The sequence below is a fragment of the Tachyglossus aculeatus genome, chromosome 2 (assembly GCF_015852505.1).
Source record: "Tachyglossus aculeatus isolate mTacAcu1 chromosome 2, mTacAcu1.pri, whole genome shotgun sequence".
NCBI classification, from domain to species: Eukaryota; Metazoa; Chordata; class Mammalia; order Monotremata; family Tachyglossidae; genus Tachyglossus; species Tachyglossus aculeatus.
The window spans coordinates 43,500,654-43,522,256 of record NC_052067.1 but is presented as its reverse complement, the minus strand read 5'-3'; the positions used below and the strand labels follow the sequence as shown (position 1 = coordinate 43,522,256).

At 53.2% G+C, this 21,603-nt stretch overlaps 1 protein-coding gene across 1 annotated transcript in view; it reads left to right on the top strand.

The window, feature by feature from the left end:
* TRANK1 (tetratricopeptide repeat and ankyrin repeat containing 1) overlaps positions 1-21,603 on the top strand; it is an 80,794-nt gene that overhangs the window by 44,669 nt on the left and 14,522 nt on the right. Inside the window, exons 10-18 of the mRNA XM_038767663.1 lie at positions 215-376; positions 5,730-5,984; positions 8,956-9,132; positions 10,511-13,357; positions 14,653-14,852; positions 15,794-15,931; positions 17,523-17,666; positions 18,100-18,256; positions 19,814-19,902. Coding sequence (XP_038623591.1) covers positions 215-376; positions 5,730-5,984; positions 8,956-9,132; positions 10,511-13,357; positions 14,653-14,852; positions 15,794-15,931; positions 17,523-17,666; positions 18,100-18,256; positions 19,814-19,902 — 4,169 coding nt within the window. The remainder of the gene's footprint in view (positions 1-214; positions 377-5,729; positions 5,985-8,955; positions 9,133-10,510; positions 13,358-14,652; positions 14,853-15,793; positions 15,932-17,522; positions 17,667-18,099; positions 18,257-19,813; positions 19,903-21,603) is intronic.

The following is a 21,603-nucleotide window of genomic DNA, read 5'->3' as shown; positions in this document are numbered from 1 at the left end:
GGTCCGCGGTTCCATTATCTGTAAAATGGGCATTAAGAATGTGACCCTGTGTGGGAACAGGGACTGTGTCCAACCTGATTACTTTGCATCTACCTCAGTACTTAGAGCAGTGCCCGGCACATAGTGAGCACTTAAGAAATACCATAATTATTATGACTATCAACCACACGGAGTGAGCGCTCAATAAATACGGTGGATTGGTTGTTCCTTGCAGGGCAGGGTAACGGCGAAATCACCGAGAACGAGAACGACGTCTTTCTGGCTGCGTTCGAGGAGCTTGCCAAGTTCTTTGGCTCCGAGCGTCGAGTCCAGGACAAGAACCTGCTGAAACAGGAGGCAGTTCAGAAATTTATCCACGCCCTCGCCACTGTCCAAGGTAAGAGGCCCGTCCTCCCCATTTCCTCTTCAAATGCCCTCGCGTCGTTTCCGTCCCATGGCGGCTCCATGGGCGCACTCTCTTCAGAACATCCCATCTTATGTCGTTAAATCGTTCTGATGTGTGTATAATAATAATGTTGGTATGATATGTGTATAATAATAATGTTGGTATTTGTTAAGCGCTGGGGGGTTACAAGGTAATCAAGGTTGTCCCACGTGGGGCTCACAATCTTAATCCCCAGGGAAGCAGCGTGGCTCAGGGGAAAGAGCCCGGGCTTTGGAGTCAGAGGTCGTGGGTTCAAATCCCGGCTCTGCCACTTGTCAGCTGTGTGACTTTGGGCAAGTCACTTCACGTCTCTGGGCCTCAGTTCCCTCATCTGTCAAATGGGGATGAAGACTGTGAGCCCCCCGTGGGACAACCTGATCACCTTGTAACCTCCCCAGCGCTTAGAAAAGTGCTTTGCACATAGTAAGCGCTTAATAAATGCCATTATTATTATTATTATTATTACAGATGAGGGAACTGAGGCACAGAGAAGCTATGACTTGCCCAAAGTCACACAGCTGACAAGTGGCAGAGCTGGGATTAGAACCCATGACCTCTGACTCCCAAGCCTGGGCTCTTTCCACTGAGACAGTTCTTTCAGTAAAAATATGAAAATGGTTTACCACTGCCTTCTTCCATGTGGTAAAAACTTGAGTCTCTGCCGTTGTCTTTGATCAACATTTCGATCACTTGGTCATCCGCCTTTGACTCCTTTCCAAGCCGCTGGTGTCCAGGACGGGTGAATCATCAATCGTATTTAATTGATTTAATCGGCCTTATCCGATGTTTCGGTTTAGACCTTTCCATTGTGGGTAACCTTATGTGGCCTAGCTCTAATCTTCATTAACATACACAAACTCTCCTGCCACGATAAGGTGTCTATTCATAAGAGAGAGTGCACCATTGGCAGCTACAAAATTGTGGTTTTTTGTTTTTTTCAAATGGCATTTGGTAAGCGCATACGATGTGCCAGGCACTCTACTGAGCGCTGGGGTAGATACCAGCTAATCACGTTGGACACAGTCCATGTCCCACATGGGGCTCATAGTGTTCATCCCCATTTTACAGATGAGGGAACAGAGGTCTAGAGAAGTGAAGTGACTTGCCGAAGGTCTCGCAGCAGACCGGTGATGGAGCTGGGATTAAAACCCAGGTCTTCATGACCACCCAGCCCGTGCTCTATCCACTATAGCCACGCTGCTTCTTTAGGTTTGCGCAGAGTCCCCTGCCTACAGATGCCTTATCAGTAATAATAATAATCATCGTCATTGTGGTATTTATTAAGTGCTTACTGGGTGCCAGGCACTGTACTAAGCACTGAGGTTGAATACAGTCCCTGTCATTCATTCAGCCGTATTTATTGAGTGCTTACTGTGTGCAGAGCACCGTACTAAGTCCCCATATGGGGCTCACGGTCTCGCTCCCCATTTTGCGGATGAGATAACTGAGGCACAGGGAAGTGAAGTGACCTGCCCAGGGTCACACCGCAAAGAAGTGGCGGAGCCGGGATTAAAACCCATCACCTTGCAGCTCCCAGGCCCGTGCTGTATCCTCTACACCCAGCTGCTTCTCAACCTAAACTGGAGATACTGGGGGTCGAACCCGTGGCCTCCTCATGGAAAGCCTGCGTTCCACCACTCAGCTAGGCTCACAGCCTTAATCCCCATTTTACAGCGGAGGGAACGGGAACCTTGCCCAAGATCACACGGTAGACAAGTGGCAGGGCCGGGATTAGAACCCAGGTCCTTCTGATTCCAGGCCCAGGCTCCAACTACTAGGCCACACAGTGAGCCCCGGACTGGTTGCCCATGGTGGGCGGAATAGGATGGCAAAGCCCCAGGTCCCGGGCACTACCCACGCAGATGCCAAATTCATTCATTCTGTTGTATTTATTGAGCACTTACTGTGTGCAGAGCACTGTACTAAGCACCTGGGAGAGAACACTATAACGATAAACACATTTCCTGCCCACAACAAGCTCGGAGTCCAAAGAGGAGCTTGCAGTCTGTTATGGCTTTTGATAAGCACTTACTATTTGCCAGGCACTGTACTTCGCGCTGGGGGAGATATCAATTAATCATGTTGGACACAGTCCCTGTCCCAAATGTTTTCTTTCCCATGGGAAGAAAAAAAAATACCCAAAAGCAATGCCCCTTGCAAACTTTAAATCAATCAATCGTATTTATAGAGCGCTTACTGTGTGCAGAGCACTGCACTAAGCGCTTGGGAAGTACAAGCTGGCAACATATAGAGACAGTCCCTACCCAACATCATCATCATCATCAATCGTATTTATTGAGCGCTTACTATGTGCAGAGCACTGTACTAAGCGCTTGGGAAGTACAAAATTGGCAACATATAGAGACAGTCCCTACCCAACAGTGGGCTCACAGTCTAAAAGGGGGAGACAGAGAACAAAACCAAACATACTAACAAAATAAGATAAATAGAATAGATATGTACAAATAAATAAATAGGGCTCACAGTCTAGGAGTCTACTACACAGTCTACTATCGCAAAGAGAACCATCCCCTGCCCCCCGAGACTAAGCTCGTTGTGGGCTGTTTCCTGTTGCATTGTACTCTCTCAAGCACTTAGTACAGTGCTCTGCACACGGTAAGCGCCCAATAAATGCAAATGAACAAATTGAATGATTTGTTGCCTCTGTGGATTCAGCCGGGGGAGCTCAGAGCGTTCTGACTTCCGCCAGGAAGGTCTTTGGGCTTTTCAGGTTGTGGTTTCTCTCCGTGTTGGTTTCCAGGGATGAACCCCAGTTGACGGTCCTCCCCGAGTTTGCTCTTCCAGCCCAAGGGGACAGCTGGACTGTCCAGGGGTTCAGGGACAGCGCGGCTGGCAGTGGGGTCGTAGCGGCGTGGCTTAGTGGAAGAGAAAGGGGGTCTGAAAAATCTATGCGCTAATCCCCGCTCTGCCGTTTGTCTGCTGTGTGATCTTGGCAAATCACTTTTCTGGGCCTCGGTCGCCTCATCTGTAAAATGGGGGTTCAGAGTGTGAGCCCCACAAGAGCTGTGTGATTAACTCGTATCTACCCCAGCACTTAAGAACTGTGCTTGACACACAGTAAGCACTTAACAAATACCGTCATTATCATCATCAGTCCATCACCGGGGGTGTCCAGAGGAAATCTCTTGCACAGTGGGTCCGTGAGGGCTAGTTCAGTCGTATGTGGTCATGGGTTCGAATCCTCTCTCCGCTCCTTGTCTGCTGTGTGACTTCGGGTAAGTCACTTCGCTTAGCGTGGCTCAGTGGAAAGAGCACGGGCTTTGGAGTCAGAGGTCATGGGTTTGAATCCCGGCTCCGCCACGTGTCTGTTGTGTGACCTTGGGCAAGTCACTTAAATTCTCTGAGCCTCAGTTACCTCATCTATAAAATGGGGATTGACTGTGAGCCCCACGTGGGACAACCTGATCACCTTGTATCCCCCCCCCCCCCCCCCCAGAGCTTAGAACAGTGCTTTGCACATAGGAAGTGCTTAACAAATGTCATTATTATGAGGAGCAGCGTGGCTCAGTGGAGAAGAGCACGGGCTTTGGAGTCAGAGGTCATGGGTTCGAATCCCGGCTCCACCACATGTCTGCTGTGTGACCTTGGGCAAGTCTCTGAGCCTGTTACCTCATCTGTAAAATGGGGATTAAGACTGTGAGCCCCATGTGGGACAACTTGTTCACCTTGTATCCACCCCCAGCGCTTAGAACAGTGCTCTGCACATAGCGCTTAACAAATGCCATTATTATTATTATTATTCTCTGTGCCTCAGGTCTCTCATCTGTAAATGGGGGGCTAATACTTGTCTGCTGTGTGACTTCGGGTAAGTCACTTCACTTCTCTGTGCCTCACGTCTCATCTGTAAATTGGGGGCTAAGGCGGTGAGCCCTATGTGGGACAGGGACTGTGTCCAACCCGATTATCCTGTAATTACCCCAGCGCTTAGAACAGTGCCTGGCACATACTAAGCGCTTAACCAATGCCATTATTATTATTATATTTATTATTAATTATTCTATAGACCGATGTAGTAGCCACCTCTCTTAGCCAAACATCTTGCATGCAGTGTGGATCTTCGCCACTAGAGGGAGATCTGACTCTCCCACTGGTTTCCATTAGCAATAAGTAATATTTCAGTGGTATTTATTGAGCGCTTACTATGTGCAGAGCACTGTGCTAAGCGCTTGGGAGAGCACAACACAACCGAATTAAGCAGACACGTTCCTCGCCCATAATGAGCTTATATTCTAGAGGGCTAGACTGGACTCTGGTGCTTTAAGTGCCTACTCTGTGCCAAGCACTGCACTAAGTGCTGGGGTAGATGCAAGCAGACCGGGTCCCACCCAGGGCTGACAGTGTAAGGAGGAGGGAAAAACGAGTATTGACATTGGTCTTACAGGAGGGTATTGGCTAAACGTCTGTTGATGGTCATTTTTTGCTAATCTCCCTGAGATGGAGAATCATCATCAATCGTATTAAGCGCTTACTGTGTGCAGAGCACTGGACTAAGCGCTTGGGAAGTACAAGTTGGCAACATATAGAGACGGTCCCTACCCAACAGTGGGAGACAGAGAACAAAACCAAACATACTAACAAAATAAAATAAATAAAATAGACCTGTACAAGTAAAATAAATAAATGAATAAACAGAGTAGTAAATATGTACAAACATATATACAGGATGAGAATGAGAAATTTGAATCAACTGCTACTGATTCTTGGCGTTTCCCAGGGTCCTGACACGTGAGGAACACTCCCCCGGCCCCAAGTAATCATGATAATTATGGTATTTGTTAAGCACTTACTATGTGCCAGACACCCTTCTAAGCACTGGGGTGGATACAAGTCAATCGGGTCGGACCCAGTCGCTGTCATCCGTTCAGTCGTATTTATTGAGCGCTTACTGTGTGCAGAGCACTGTACTAAGCGCTTGGGAAGTACAAGTCGGCAACATATAGAGACGGTCCCTGCCCAACAACGGGCTCACAGTCTAGAAGGGGGAGACATGGGGCTCACGCTCTTAATTCCCATTTCCCAGATGATGTCACTGAGGCCAGAGGAGTGAAGTGACTTGCCTAAGGTCACACAGCAAACGCGAGTCAATTGTGTCCTCAGCAGGGTGGGGATTATACTCCGGGAACCCAGAAACTGCTCATGCCCGACTCTGGCCTCTATCTGGGCATCGATCCGCCGGCGTGCCCAAGCGGCCCTATTTTTGTTCTCAGACAACGGGGAGGGGGTCTGTTCCATGCCGGCCCCTTCTGTCGGCTGGGGGCTTCATGTTCTCCTCCGCTGTGAACAGAGATCCCCCCAACCCTGGCCTGTGAGGTGGACCCCCCTGCAGCCAGCGCCCTGATCAAGTTGCTGCTGGAGAGGCAGAAGTGGTCCGAAGTCCTGCTGTTGCTGACCCGCAAGGCCAACGGCGGCGGGGAGCCGGCCCCCGGCCTCATCCAGACCTGTGACCTGTCCGACGTGGACATCTGCGTGGTCATCCAGCACCTCAGCAGCTGGGACGATCGGAGGACCCACCTCCTGAGATGCCTCATAGACCGAGGAGGTGACGGCGCCGTCCCAGGAGCTGTGGGGGGGGGGGAGGCTAACCTGGCTATCGGGGGCTGGACGGGGGTAACCGGGCCGGGGAACCACCGAGTGGCCTAGGGCTGGCCGGGCTGGAGGCTGAGGGGGCTGGGGGCTCACCAGGGGCTTAATTAAGTGGCTGGGGGCTAGCCAGACTGCCAGGAACTAACCGAACCTGGGGATAACTGTGCAGCTGGGGCCTGACCAGGCAACCAAGGGCTAACCAGGATGGGAGACCACCGAGCAGCCGGGGGCTGGCCGGGCTGGAGGCTAACTGGGACAGGGACTGGCCAGAGGCTAACTGAGCTTCCGGGGCTAACTGACCTGGGGGATAATTGGGCCAGCGGCTAACGGGATGTGTGAGCACCCCCCAGGCAGCACTCCAGTGGCTTCTCCCGGTGGCGTCAGGCTCTGGAGACCGCCAGGGCTTCGGACCCAGTCTTCGAGAACCCCATCTCCAGAGCACGTCCGGCTTTCTCCCACAGGCCTCCCTTCCCTGGGGAGGAAGAAGTCTGGAGGGTTCGGGGTCGGGTCCCCGATTCTAGCTGGGCCGCCAGCCAAGCCCCTTCCCACCCCTTCGACTTCCTTGTCGAGAGACGAGACTGACGACTCTTAAGGAGCCCTCAGGATGACGGGTGGATGGAGGCAGCAGCTGCCGTAATCCGAGCTGCCCCACCCAGTTTTCTGAATGCCGGGGTTTCCAAAGATACAGAATCCTGGGCCGGAAGGCTCGAAGCCAGAATTTTCCTCCCCTTCTCTGCCATTTTGGGATTGGAGGCAGTAGTCGCTCCAGGCAAGGAGCTTGGGAACTAGTGGGAAGAGCCCAACCTAGGGGGTCAGAGGACCTAGGTTCTAATCCTGGTTCTGCTGCTTCTCTAGTGGGTGACCTGGGGCAAGTCGCTTCACCTTTTGGGGTTTCAGTTACCTCATCTATAAATGATAATATATAATATATAATATTACCTATAGATGATAATATAATAAAAGTAGTGATAATAAAAATGATAGTGGTATTTGTTAAGCGCTTACTCTGTGCACTTTTAGACTGTGAGCCCACTGATGGGTAGGGACTGTCTCTATATGTTGCCAACTTGTACAGTGCTCTGCACACAGTAAGCGCTCAATAAATACGATTGATTAATCCAAGACACCAAACTAAGCACTGGGGTGGATACAAGTAAATCAGGTTCGACATAGTTTATGACACACATAGGGCTCACACTCATTCATTCATTCAGTCATATTTATTGAGCGCTTACTGTGTGCAGAGCACTGTACTAAGCGCTTGGGAAGTACAAGTTGGCAACATATAGAGACGATCCCTACCCAACAGTGGGCTCACAGTCTAGGAGGGGGAGACAGAACAAAACGAAACATATTAACAAAATAAAATAAATAGAATAAACATGTACGAATAAAATAAAATAAAAGTGCTATGCTCAGCACGTGGAAAGTACAATTTGGCAACAGACAGAGACAATCCCTCCCCAACAGCGGGCTCACAGTCTAGAAGAGGGGAGACAGAAAACAAGTAGAGAGGCATCGATAGCCTCAAAATAGATAGAATTATAGATGTATACACTGTCTTTATCCCCATTTTATAGATGAGGTGATTGAGGCACAGAGAAGTGAAGTGACTTGTCCAAGGCAGTGCTGGGATTAGAACCCATGGCCTTCTGACTCCCAGACGTGGGCTCTGCCCATTAGGCCACGCTGCCTGAACCCCATGTGCGGGGACTGAGCCCAACCTGGTTATCTTGTATGTACCCCAGCACTTAGTACAGTGCCGTGCTTAACAAATACCACAATTAACTAATTTCTGGGAGCCTGGGATCAGGGGGAATTTCCCCCGACCCCCAGTCGACCATATTGTACGACAGCTCCGCCTGTGAGGGATGGGTGAGCTAGCTCCTGGCTGCCGGTTCTCGGCTCCGGAGGCTCGGGGTTCCTGTCCCTCATTTAATCAATCAATCGTATTTATTGAGCGCTTACTGTGTGCAGAGCACTGTACTAAGCGCTTGGGAAGTACAAGTTGGCAACCTATAGAGACAGTCCCGACCCAACAGTGGGCTCACAGTCTATTCACTCACTCGTATTTATTGAGCGCTTACTGTGTGCAGAGCACTGTATCAAGCGCTTGGGAGAGTACAACGTTACAATAAACAGACACATTCCCTGCCCACAACGAGCTTACGGTCTGGTCCAGGTGGCGATTGGGCCTCGATTTCGCGCAGTCCCGGACTTCAACAGGACCAAGGTGGCCCGTGGGTGGTTGGCCCTTCCCCTGCCCCGCTGCCTCGAACTCCCCCGACCTGGCTCCGCCACTTCTCATTGTCGTATTTACTGAGCGCTTACTGTGTGCAGAGCACTGTACTAAGCGCTTGCCACCTTATCACTTATCAGCTGTGTGACTTTGGGCAAGTCACTTCACTGGGCCTCAGTGACCTCATCTGTAAAATGGGGATTAAGACTGTGAGCCCCACGTGGAACAACCTGATCACCTTGTATCCCCCGCCCCTGGCACTTAGAACAATACTTTGTACATAGTAAGCACTTAACAAATGCAACAACAACAATAATAATAATAATATATATAATAAAAAATATATTATATATTATTATAATATTATTATATTATATATATGTAATTATATTATATATAATTATATATAATTACTATTATAGTAATTATAATTACTATATATATTACTACTATACTATAGTAGTAATTACTATATATATTACTATATATATTGCTAGTATAGTAATAATAATTACTATTATTATTATTATTATCAGCCACCCAGCCCCAGGTTCCAGAGGTCCAGGTGGGCGGCCTCCCCTTTGCCCCGGGCTCTCTTGGCCTCTTCTCGGCCGGGACCTGATGGCTGTTTTCCAAGCGCTCAATAAATACGATTGATGATGATGATGATGATGTTGCTCTTTTCCAGCATCCCCCGACGGCCTGAGGCCGGGCCGAGAGAGGCCCTTGCCGATGTGCTTGAAGGACAACGACTTCCAGCTGGCCTACCTGCTCCTGAGCAAAGGGGCGGACCCGCGGAGCATCTCTCTGGCGGAAGGCGATACCCCGCTCCACGCCTCCCTCTACATCATCTTAGACAAAAAGGGTGAGCCGGGGGTGGGTTCCCCTGGGGGCCACCTTCTTCCTCGTCTCCATCCATGAACTCGATGAGCTGAGGAGTCTGAACTTGGTAGCGTAGCTTAGTGGATAGAGCAAGGCCCGGGTTCTGATCCTGGCTCCGTCATTTGTAAGCTGTGTGACCCTGGACAAGTCACTTCGTTTCTCTGGGCCTTAGTTAGCTCACCTGTAAAATGAAGATAAAGAGTGTGAGCCCCATGGGGACAGGGACCGCATCCAATCCGATTAACTTGGCTCTACCCCAGTGTTTAGATCGGTACATGGCGCGTAATAATAATTGTGGTTGTTAAGCGCTTTCTATGTGCCAAGCACCGTCCTAAACACTGGGGTAGATGCAGGGTAATCAGTTTGTCCCACGTGGGGCTCACAGTCTTAATCCCCATTTTACAGATGAGGGAACTGAGGCTCAGAGAGAAGTTAAGTGGGTTGCCCCAGGTCACACAGCAGACAAGTGATGGAGCCGGGATTAGAACCCACGTTCTGTAATTCCCAGCCCGTGCTCTTGCTCTTTCCCCCAAGCCATGCTGCTTCTCTAATAAGCACTTAACAAGTACCGTGATCCCCTTCAGCAACGGTTGAGTCCGTGGGGGGTGGGATGGTTGGGTGTCCGGGAAAGGACAGGTGGGTGTGGGGGGAATTGGGTTGGTGGGTGACGGGGGGAGCCACAGACTCAGTGCTTGTCCCTGTTGCATAGACCAGCAAAGACGCTTTTCCTTCCTTCCATCCTCAACCTTTACCTGGTGGGAAGTGCCAATCTCGGGTCCCCTGATTGAAAAGCAGCGTCAAGTGGGAAGCAGTGTGGCCTAGTGGTGTGACCACAGGCCTGGGAGTCCGAGGACCTGGGTTCCAATCCCGGCTCTGCCGCTGGCCTGCTGCGTGACTTCACTTGTCTGCGCCTCAATTTCCTCATCCGTAAAATGGGCTTAAATCCTACTACCGCCTGGGTAGACTTACTATGTGCTTACCACGTGCCCAGCACTGTTCTAAGCGCTGGGGGTAGATCCGAATTAATTGGGTTGGACGCGGTCCCTGTCCCACGTGGGGCTCACACTCTTCGTCCCCATTTTACAGATGAGGGAACTGGGCCCAGAGGAGTGAAGTCAAAGGTCCCACAGCAGACAGGTGGCGGAGCCGTGATTAGAACTCAGGTCCTCCTGACTCCGGGGCCCATGCTCCGTCCACTAGTCCCTTGTACCAAGCCCAGTGCTGAGTTGACTGCCCGGCACGGAGAAACCGCTCCGTCGATTCCACCGTCCTGCTCCTTCTGAGGCGTTCGGGTTGGCGTCTCGATCCGCTCCCCCGAGGAGAGAGCCTGAGCCACGTTTCTTTTTCGCTCTCCCTTCCAGACGAAATCGGCTTTAGCTTCCTGAACCACCTGCTGGGCCTGTTCTCGTCCGACCCCTCCGCTTTCCCCTACCTCAACCCGAACGCCCAAGACGTGAACGGGAACACGATGATGCACATCATCTTCCAGAGGAAGCCGACGAAGCGCCTCAGGAGGCTCATGGACCTGCTGGCCCGGTTCGACATCAACCTGAACCTGAAGAACAAATGGGGGAAGGACGTCAAGTACCGCGTCAAGAAGAGCGACCCCCTGCTCGTGAGCTGGACCCGGGCTGTGCTGGAGAACAGGCGGCGGAATAAGCAGGAACCCGCCGGGCCTGTCAACAAGACCGTCAGGTCCCCAGCGCCCAGCCCCTCCCCGCAGTCCAAGAGCCCGGGCTCGTCGCCTTCCGCCTCGGCCTCCGCGTCCCCGGACGGGCGGGAGACGGCCGGAGACGCCCGCAGGGCCAGACGGGAGATGGCCGGAGATGCCCGTGGGGCCGGGCGGGAGGCCGGAGCTGCCGGGAAAGCCTACACGCTGAGGGACGGCCTCGTCCAAGCCATCACGGCGCTGATTGCGCAGGTCGAGCAGGGCGGGCCAGAAGCCCCCGAGGACCCCCCGGCCCCGCCGCCCCCCTCGGCTGCAGCCCCGGCCGGGGGCCGGGCCGTCGACATCCGTGGGCCGGAGGAGCGGGCGAGCCGGGAGGCAGCGGCGGATGGGAACGGGCCGGCCCCCGTGGCCAACGGGCCCGTGGGGGCCGGGGCTCTGGCCGGGGAGGTCCGGGAGTCGGAGGCCCACCTCCAGGACTTCGACAAGATGACCTGGGAGATCGAGTGCACGTCGGACGTGCTGAAGAAGCTGGGGAGCCCCACGGTCCCGAGGCCGATGAGGAGGAAGATCGTGCTCGCCATCCAGCAGTTGGGGAACGGCGAGTGGACCCAGAGCCTGCAGAAGCGGCTGAGGCACCTCACGGCGGGCATCCGGCTGTATGAGGCCAAGCTGGACAAGGGGGCGCGCATGCTCTGGGAGCTGGCCATCGACTTCTCGCCCCGCTGCAGCGAGAACCCCGAGAAGCTGGCCGCCCCGCACCGGCCGGAGAGGTCGGGCCGGGTGTACACGGAGATGATCCGGATCTGGGACATCGTCCTGGACCACTGCAAGCTCAACGACGCCATCAAGGCCATCTGCAGCGCCTACAACCGGGGCCTGGCCTGCATCCTGAGGAAGAAGCTGAAGGGCATCAACCAGGGCCAACTGTCGTCCCACCTGAAGATCCAGAGGCGCATCCCCCGGTGCTACGTGGAGGACGTGGAGGCGGGCAGGGGCCGGGGCCCAGGCCTCCTCGAGTACTTCCCCCCGGCCAGCGCCGTGGAGACCGAGTACAGCATCATGAAGTTCCACAGCTTCAGCACGGACATGGCCTTCAACATCGTCCACGACTCCGCCTCGCCCGTCGAGTATCCGTTCCGGGTGGGCGAGCTGGAGTACGCCGTGATCGGCCTGAACCCCCGGCCCCTGGAGCCCATCGTCCTGATCGGGCGCAGCGGGACGGGGAAGACCACCTGCTGCCTCTACCGCCTTTGGAGAAAGTTCCACTCCTACTGGGAGAAGGCCCACCGGGCCCGGAGTCCTCTGCTGGTCCGGCAGACCTGGCAGTGGAGGCAGCTCCGGGCGGAAGAGGAAGAGGAAGAGGCGGGGGAGGAGGAGGAGGAGGAGGAGGACGGGAGGGCCGAGGACGGCGGCCGGGCCGAGGCGAGGGAGGACGAGGAGGGAGCGGCGGCCGGCCCAGGGGCCGAGTCCGGTTTGGACGGCGGCGAGGAGGCCGAGGGCGGAGGCCCCGCGGCCGAGGAGGGCGGCGTGAGGGAGCCGGACCGCCTGGAGCACCTGCACCAGGTCTTCGTCACGAAGAACCACGTCCTGTGTCGGGAGGTTCAGAGGAACTTCGTTGAGCTGTCCAGGTGCACTCAGTGCACGAGCCACTTCAAGCCCCTGGAGCCCAACGTCCACAGGCTGCAGGACGTGAAGGACGAGAACTTCCCCCTCTGCCTCACCTCCAAGCAGCTGCTGCTCCTGCTGGACGCCTCGCTCCCCGACCCGTTCTTCCTGAGGAACGAGGACGGCAGTTTGAAGAGGAACATCGTCGGTTGGTCCGCGCAGGAGGAGCAGGTTATTCCGAACTGGCAGGAAGAGGACGAGGACTGGGAAGCGGACGGGGGCCACCAGGAGGAAGATGGAGGCGTGGACGCCAGCGCCGGAGAGGACGATCCCCGGGTGTTTGTGACCTATGAGGTGTTCGCCCAGGAGATGTGGCCCAAGATGGTGAGGGGCAAGCACCCCTTCAACCCCGCCTTGGTGTGGAAAGAGATCAAGTCCTTCCTGAAGGGGTCCTTCGAAGCATTAAACTGCCCGCGGGGAAGGCTGACGGAGGAGGAGTACAAAAAACTGGGCAAGAAGAGGTCGCCCAACTTCAAGGAAGACCGCGGCGAGGTGTACAACCTCTTCCTCCTCTACCAACAGATCAGGTCGCAGAAGGGCTACTTCGACGAAGAGGACGTCCTCTACAACCTGTCCTGCAGACTGGCCAGGCTCCCCGAGCTGCCCTGGTCCATCCACGAACTCTACGGGGACGAGATCCAAGACTTCACCCAGGCCGAGCTGGCCCTGCTCATGAGGTGCATCAACGACCCCAATGCCATGTTCCTCACCGGGGACACGGCCCAGAGCATCATGAAAGGGGTGGCCTTCCGCTTCAGCGACCTGCGCTCTCTGTTCCACTACGCCAGCAAGAACTGTGTGGACAAGAAGCAGTGCGCCGTCAGGAAGCCCAAGAGGATCTACCAGCTCTACCAGAATTACCGGTCGCACTCGGGTACGGGCGTTGGGGTGTGGGGCGAGGGGACGGCCTTGCTTCTTAGCCGGGGTTTCCCGAAGGGGTGGGAGAGTGGAAAGGAGAGATAATAATAATAATAGGTGGTATTTATTGAGCGCGTACTATGTACAGAGCTCTGGGCTAAGCTCTTGGGAGAGTGAAATTCAACAGCGTTAGCAAACACATTCCACGACCCTAACCAGACATAGAAATAAATTAGAAGTAGGGCAAGTGGCAGAGTCTATGGATATGTAGATAACTTCTGTGGGTAGATACAAGTTAATCAGGTTGGACGCAGTCCCCGTCTCCCAAGGGGCTCGCAGTCTCTATTCCCGTTTTACAGATGAGGGAACTGAGGCCCAGAGAAATGAAGCGACTTGCCCAAGGTCACAGAGCGGACAAGTGGCGGAGCTGGGATTACAACCCGTGACCTTCTGACTCAGGCCCGGGCTGTATCCGCTATGCTACGCTGCTTTTCAAGGAGGAACATATTCCTAAACTCATCCCCATTCAGTCCCGTGCCCATCCTAGCAGTAAACTCCCGGGGCACTCCAAGCATGGCCTAGGAAGGGAGTTGGCTTTTTGCTTTTTTTTTTTCCAATGGATCTTATTAAGCACTTACTGCGTGCCAGGCTCTGTAATGAGCACTGGGGTAAATATGAGATAATTAGGTTGGGTGCATTTTTGGACCACACAAGTTTCATAGTCTAAGGAGGAGCGAGAAAGGGAGAATGTTAGCAGTGTCGTGGCATTGTATCAGGTGCCAGAAACAGGAACAAAAGGCTTATATGGATTTCCTTAAGGAATGGGAGGGTCAGAAGGAGAATTAAGAAGGGAAATATTTCTATATGTTGCCAATTTGTACTTCCCAAGCGCTTAGTACAGTGCTCTGCACACAGTAAGCGCTCAATAAATACGATTGATTGATTTCTAAGCCCATCCCCATTCAGTCCCATGCCCATCCTAGTAGTAGACATCCTGCTGGACAGTGTCCCTTGTCCAACAGTAAAATGGAAAGAAGGTGGGCAGGTTTGGCTGGTCTCTTCTCCTCTCTGTAGTTGGTTAACAGGACTCTGGGCCCGTTGGGTTGAACTTGTGTTTGGCCAATGTAAACGTGGCCTTCATCAGGATGAACATAATCTAGCGTGAGTCTTAAAGATCATCATGGGCCTCCGCGGGCCCTTCCCTTCCCATTCCTCAACTCTGTGATTTCCGTATGCGTCGAGGCAAAAACCACTTCTCTGCGAAACAGCACACCCGGCATTCTTCTGACACGGCTTTCCGTTCCATTGTAGGAATTTTAAATTTGGCTTCCGGGGTGGTGGACTTGCTCCAGTACTATTTCCCAGAATCCTTCGATCGTCTGCCCCGGGACTCCGGCCTCTTCGACGGCCCCAAGCCCACCGTCTTAGAGTCGTGCAGCGTCAGTGACTTGGCCATTTTGTTGAGAGGCAACAAGAGGAAGACGCAACCGATTGAGTTCGGGGCCCACCAGGTTTGACTGGCAGCAGCGAGGCTGTCTGGAGTTTAGCGGGAGGGGTTCAACAGGCCCTGTCTGGGAGATAGAATAATTGGGTCTCGGAGAGTTTCTCTCTCACCCGAGGTGATTGAGGCTGGGGGGTTCATCATCATCATCAGTCGTATTTATTGAGCGCTTACTGTGTGCAGAGCACTGTACTTAGCGCTTGGGAAGTACAGGTTGGTAACATATAGAGACAGTCCCTACCCAGCAGTGGGCTCACAGTCTAAAAGACTGTGGGTTCAGGGTTCAGGGAGTCACCTGAGACTCAGTCGAGTTTATTGAGCGCTTACTGTGTACAGAGCACTGTACTAGGCGCTTGGGAGAGTAAAGTACAACAATAAACAGACACATTCCCTGCCCACAGAAAAGTCTATCTAACCCTGAAGAGGTCTGGTGATGCCATCTCAGCACCGACCATTGTGGCTAGAGGCAGTAATGATCTTTGTCTTGCATCTCCATTGTCCTTATCCTTCTTTTTTTACGATATCTGTTAAGCACTTACTATGTGCCAGGCAATCCATCAGTCAGTGCTATTTACTGAGTGCTTACTGTCTGCTGAACACTGTACTAAGTGCTTGGGAGAGCACAGTATAACAGAATTGGTAGACAAGTTCCTTGTCCACGTTGAGCTAACGAAGCGCAAGCCAGTCAGGTTGGACCCGGTCAGTATCCCACATGGGGCTCCCATTCTTAATCCCCATTTTCCAGATTAGGTGACTGAGGGCCAGAGAATTGAAGGGACTGGTCCAAGGTCACACAGCAGAGCTCGATTTAGAACCCAGGTCCTTCTGATTCCCTGGCCCGTGCTCTATCCACTAAGCCTCGTCGCTTCTCCTCGCTCGCTCTCCTTCAGGAACCCAGGTCCAGAAAGGACTGTTACGAGGGGGCCTTCTAGCTGTCGGTGTTCCTTGCAGGTGATCTTGGTGGCCAACGAAATGGCCAAGGAGAAGATTCCGGAGGAACTAGGGTTGGCGTTGGTGCTGACGATTTATGAAGCCAAAGGCTTGGAGTTTGACGATGTTCTCTTGTACAACTTCTTCACCGACTCGGAGGTATTTCGGGTGGGGGCTGGGAAACATGGGCTGCTTCAACCCTTTCTCCCCAAAGTGATAATTATAATAACTGTGGCATTTGTTAAGCAATTACTATGTGCCGGGCGCTGTACTAAGTGCTGGGGTAGATGAAGCTAATCAGGTTGGACACAGGCCCCGTCCCACATGGGGCTCACAGTCTTAATACCCATTTTACAGATGAGGGAACTGAGGCTCAGAGAAGTTGTGATTTGCCCAGTGGTGGAATCGGGATTAGAAGCCAGGTCCTTCTGACTCCCGGGCCGGGGCTCTATCCACTAGGCCACGCTGCCTCTAAGCAGGGTAACCTTGGGTGGTCTCCAGCCCCCTGGGCTGATGAAGATGATGAGTTGTCCCTAGGGTGTCTCTAGGGTGTTGAACAGGGAGGAGGGTTTATCCTTTTCCTGCCCACGAGCTCTCTTAGAGCGGTATTTCACACCTTGTTGTTGCTGTATTTGACTCCCAGCCATTTGTAATCTCCTAGGAGAGCCCTAGAAATCCTCGGTTAGGGATGTACATCCAATTCGGGGAGGAAGCTGGGCCAGGACCGGGTAGGGGTGGAGACCCTCTCCCGGGAGGCATGGGGAAGGGATCCTGCTCCATTGGGTCAGGTGCCCGCGGAGGCCCCGGCGAGAGCCGCCTCATGCTCCGGAGCAGAGCTTCTTGCCACGGGGCTTTCCCACAGTTTGGGGTCTTGGGGTCTCAGTGAAAACCGAGACCAGCGGGCGAAAACGAAGGTGAGGTTGGGTGGAAGTATGTTCCGCTTGAAAAGAAAGAAAACGTTCCTGGATAGCCGTAGCTAGCAGAATCGGATCCTTGTAGGGTGGTCCTGTTTCCATGGGGGGACAAGAGGCTGACGTGACAGGAAGAGCCTGCCAGCTGCCCATTTGTACTGTGTGGGATGTTTGACCACAAAATGGTGCTTTGGTCCACTTCCTGAGGGAAGCTGTAGCATTGTAGGAGCAACAGATCTGTCTGAACAAGGCCCTGGATGCTCAGCCTGCCTAGTAGATTTCTCCGTTTCTTGATGTCCTCAAAGCCAAAGAAGCACTCGGGGCTCCAATCCCGCCCGCGCCCTCTACTTTTTATGGTATTTCTTAAGCATTTACTATGTGGCAGGTGGTCCTAAGCGCTGGGGTAGATCCCAGACAATCAGGTTGGATACAGTCCACATCCCACATGGGGCTCACACCCCTCATCCCCATTTTACAGATGAGGTAAGTGGGCCTAGAGAAGTGAAGTGACTGTCCCAAAGTCGCACAGCAGACAAGTGTTGGAACCGGGATCAGAACCCAGGTCCTGCCAACTCTCACTCCTGGGTTCTATCCACTAGGCCACACTAGGGATCCATCTAGTATCATTCATTGCCTGCTTCCTACCTTCTCAGTGGTGGAAGAGCGCATTAGATTGTAAGCTGGGTATGGGCATCCAACCCACAGTCCTTTGATGGCCTGTTCCCTCGCCTCTCCCCCTGCATCCTGGCTCAGACGAGGGTCGATGGGAAACGTCTGGGGTCAAATGTACAGAGGATAAGGCTGGAGTTTTCCCTTTCTTTGTTCCCGCTGCCGTGTAGGCTTACAAGGAGTGGAAGATCATTTCTTCATTCACCCCTTCACCCCACATGAGGGAAAAGAACAAGCCGATAATCGAAGTGGCCCTGGAAAAGAGAGTGGCCTCTCCAAGTCGGTCCCTTGGACTCAACGTTGAGATGTACAAGGTGAGCTGGCCCTCGGGCCGAACCGGCTTTAGCCGAAACATCCGAAAGCAGTCCCTACCCCCTGGGTCTCTCCCCTCCCTCCTGCCGTGGCTCCCCAGGCCTCCACCTCAACGAGGGGAGATACCCCAGGGAAGGGGAGGAAGGGGTCCGGGTGCTGCAGCTGTGATGGGTAAGTCGAGGCTGGTTGGCAGAAGGACATGCGTCCTTTAGTCAGAGGAGAGAACGGGGTCCTCCCCAACTGGCAAAGGCCTGGCTTCATGTGGGTCCCAGGGGAGAGGCCCTCTTAAAGCAGGATACGTGCCAGGCCAGGGAAGGGCCTCCGGCTCCGTGGAAATACGCATCTGGTTACGTGGATCCAACTGCTCGGAACCCCTGCCTCTCACCCTAAATAGAGTAATGTTTCTTTCCCTCCACCCCCCCATTTCTCCTCTAGTTGCTTAATGGGGAGCTGAAGCAGTTGTACACGGCCATCACCCGAGCCCGGGTCAACCTGTGGATCTTTGACGAAAACCGAGACAAGCGGGACCCCGCTTTCAAATACTTTATCAAGAGGGAGTTCGTCCAAGTCGTCAAGACTGATGAAAACAAAGGTAAGATTGGGTGGAAGTGCGTTCTGCTTGAAAAGAAAGAAAATGCTCGTGCGTGACAATAGCTAGCAGAATCGGATCCTGTAGGGTGGTCCTATTTCCATGTTGTCCTGACCTGGGCTGACTTGACGTGGCTATCAGGCATCCTGAAGAATCAGTTTGCGGGTGGTCCCTCTTTTCACTTCCCTCTTTCCCTCTTTGTTAAGTGCTTACTATGTGCAGGGGTAGATACAAGTTAATCAGGTTGGATACAGCCCCTGTTCCACACCGGGGCTCACAATCCCCGTTTTACAGATGAGGGAACCAAGGCCCAGAGAAGCAAAGCGATTTGCCCTAGGTCACGTGGCAGACAAGTGGTGGAGCTGGGATTAGAATCAATCAATCAATCAATCGTATTTATTGAGCGCTTACTGTGTGCAGAGCACTGTACTAAGCGCTTGGGAAGTACACGCTGGCAACATATAGAGACAGTCCCTACCCAACATTGGGCTCACAGTCTAGAAGGGGGAGACAGAGAACAAAACCAAACATACTAACAAAATAAAATAAATAGAATAGATAGGTACAAGTGAAATAAATAAATAGAGTAATAAATATGTACAAACATATATACAGGTGCTGTGGGGAAGGGAAGGAGGTAAGATGCGGGGGATGGAGAGGGGGGCGAGGGGGAGAGGAAGGAAGGGGCTCAGTCTGGGAAGGCCTCCTGGAGGAGGTGAGCTCTCATTAGGGCCTTGAAGGGAGGAAGAGAGCTAGCTTGGCGGATGGGCAGAGGGAGGGCATTCCAGGCCCGGGGGAGGACGTGGGCCAGGGGTGATGGTGGGACAGGAAGGCTGAGTAGGTGCGAATGAGGTTGTCATTAATGTAACTTGGTGATAACAAGGGCCTTTTTCCCGGGGTGGTCGGGGGGAGTCAGTCAGGACCGGACCGGGAAGGGGGGTTGGGGGGCACTATAAGGAAGGTCGCTTAAGTGGGTGGGGAGAACCCAGGTCTTTCTAACTCCCTGCCCCTTGTGCTAGCCACTGGGCCACGGTGCTTCTCTGCAGCATGCTTATCATTGTGGTTCTTACTCACCGAACCTCCGGGGCTGGGAGGACTTGAGCACAGCACCACTCTCCATCTTGCGACCCTCCCGGCTTCCCCCGAGTGGGCGGAAGCAGCTGCCCGTTCTGCAACTCCTCACCCCCGCCTCCCACACATCCCGTCCTGTTGGGCCCAGACAGGCGCTGTCATTTGGTACATATTGAGCACCTCCTGTGTGCGGAGCACTGCACTAAGCGCTTGGGAGAGTCCACTACAACAGAGGCGGTAGACATAGGCCCCCCGCCAGAAGCGTACAGTCTTCAGGGACTGGCAGGGGGAGTGGCTGCCGAAGAGTTAGAGCACCCCGGCCATTTCCCCGAAAGGCCCTGTACCTCCTCGGGGGGTTCCCCAAGTCGCTCTTCACCCCCACCAGAGCCTGGCCCGGCCCCCTCACTTCCTCGAGACCCCCGTGCAGGCCAGAATTGGCCCAGCCCCGTTGGCTGTTCAGAAACAGACATGCTCTTTCCTTCGTTTTAGACTTCGACGACAGCATGTTCGTGAAGACGTCCACCCCTCGAGAGTGGATTGCGCAAGGAGAGTACTACGCCAAGCACCAGTGCTGGAAGGTGTCGTCCCCTTCCCCTTCCTGGACCCCCCACCCCCTACTCCCGGGTGTCTGGAGCGGGAGGCAGGAGGAAAAGGGCTTCTTTTCCAGGGAACTGCCTTTTTACCGCTGTTTTCGTTTTTACGCTATTAAGTGCTTACTACGTGCCAGGCACTGTACTGAGGTAGACGCAGTTTAAGCAGGTTGGACGCAGGCCCCTGTCTCCACAGGGGGCTCACAGTCTCAGTCTCCACTTTACAGACGAGGTAACTGAGGCCCGGAGAACTGAAGTGGCTTGCCCAAGGTCCCACAGCAGACAAGTGGCGGAGCCGGGGTTGGAACCCAGATCTTTCTGATTTCCAGGCCCCTGCTCTGTCCACCAGGCCACCCTGCTTCTCAGTGTTCTGCAATGCTCTGAGCTCCTTTGGTGCAGAGGGAGCAGATCCGGGGCCTGATGGCTTGATAATAATAATAATGGCATTTATTAAGCGCTTACTATGTGCAAAGCACTGTGCTAAGCGCTGGGGAGGTTACAAGGCGATCAGGTTGTCCCACGGGGGGCTCACAGTCTTAATCCCCATTTTACAGATGAGGGAACTGAGGCCCAGAGAAGTGAAGTGACTTGCCCAAAGTCACACAGCTGACAATTGGCGGAGCCGGGATTTGAACCCATGACCTCTGACTCCTGAAGTACTCCCAGAGTGCGGTGTTTGTGAGCATTGTTTTCTAGTCGTAACAGTAGTAAACGGTACTAAGCGCTGAGGTAGACTGAAGATAATCTGGTCAGACACAGTCTTTCCCGTAAGGAGCTCACAGTTAAGTGGGAGGGTGGGCAGGTATTTTATCCTCGTTCTACAGATGAAGAAACTGAGGACCAATCAGTGGTATTTTTGAACACTTTGTGTAGAGCACTGTATTAAGCACTTGAGAGAGTACAATACAGAGTACAATTAGCAAGCAGGTTCCTTGCCCATAAATTCTTTCATTCCGTGGCATTTATTGAGAGCTTACTGTGTGCAGAGCACTGTACTAAGTGCTTGGGAAAGTACAATACAACAATAAACAGACACAGTCCCTGCCCACAACAAGCTTCCAGTCTAGAGGGTAGGGCTTACGGAAGCAGCGTAGCGGGCTTGGGAGTCAGAGGTCATGGGTTCTAATCCCAGCTCCGCCACTTGTCAGCTGTGTGACTTTGGGCAAGTCATTTCATGTCTCTGTGCCTCAGTGACCTCACCTGTAAAATGGGGATTAAGACTGTGAGCCCCACGTAGGACAACCTGATCACCTTGTATCCCCCCAGCGCTTAGAACAGTGCTTGCGCATAGTAAGCACTTAACAAATGCCACCATTATTATTAGAGTGTTCATTGTTTCCTATTTCGGATGCTTGCACACAGAATTTGCTTTTTCTTGCTTGATAGACCTTGGAATTGGGCAAAGTAGGTATTTGGAACATTGGATTTATGAAAAACACACATTTCTTGTGACACACATGGGCCAGAATTTCTCTTCCATCTACCCCACATCTTGGTGGGAGGGAGTACCAGCAGGAAACCTGGAGATGATGATTATTTCCATAAGTGGCTGGCAGCAAACAGGCATGGGCCCTTGGAAGGTGCTCTTCCTTTCTACAAATATGCTTGGGAAATTTCCTGCTGACCAGAGAAGGTAAGGTATTTGCCCAAGGCCACACAGCAGGCAGAGAGGCAGAGAGCCAAGGTTAG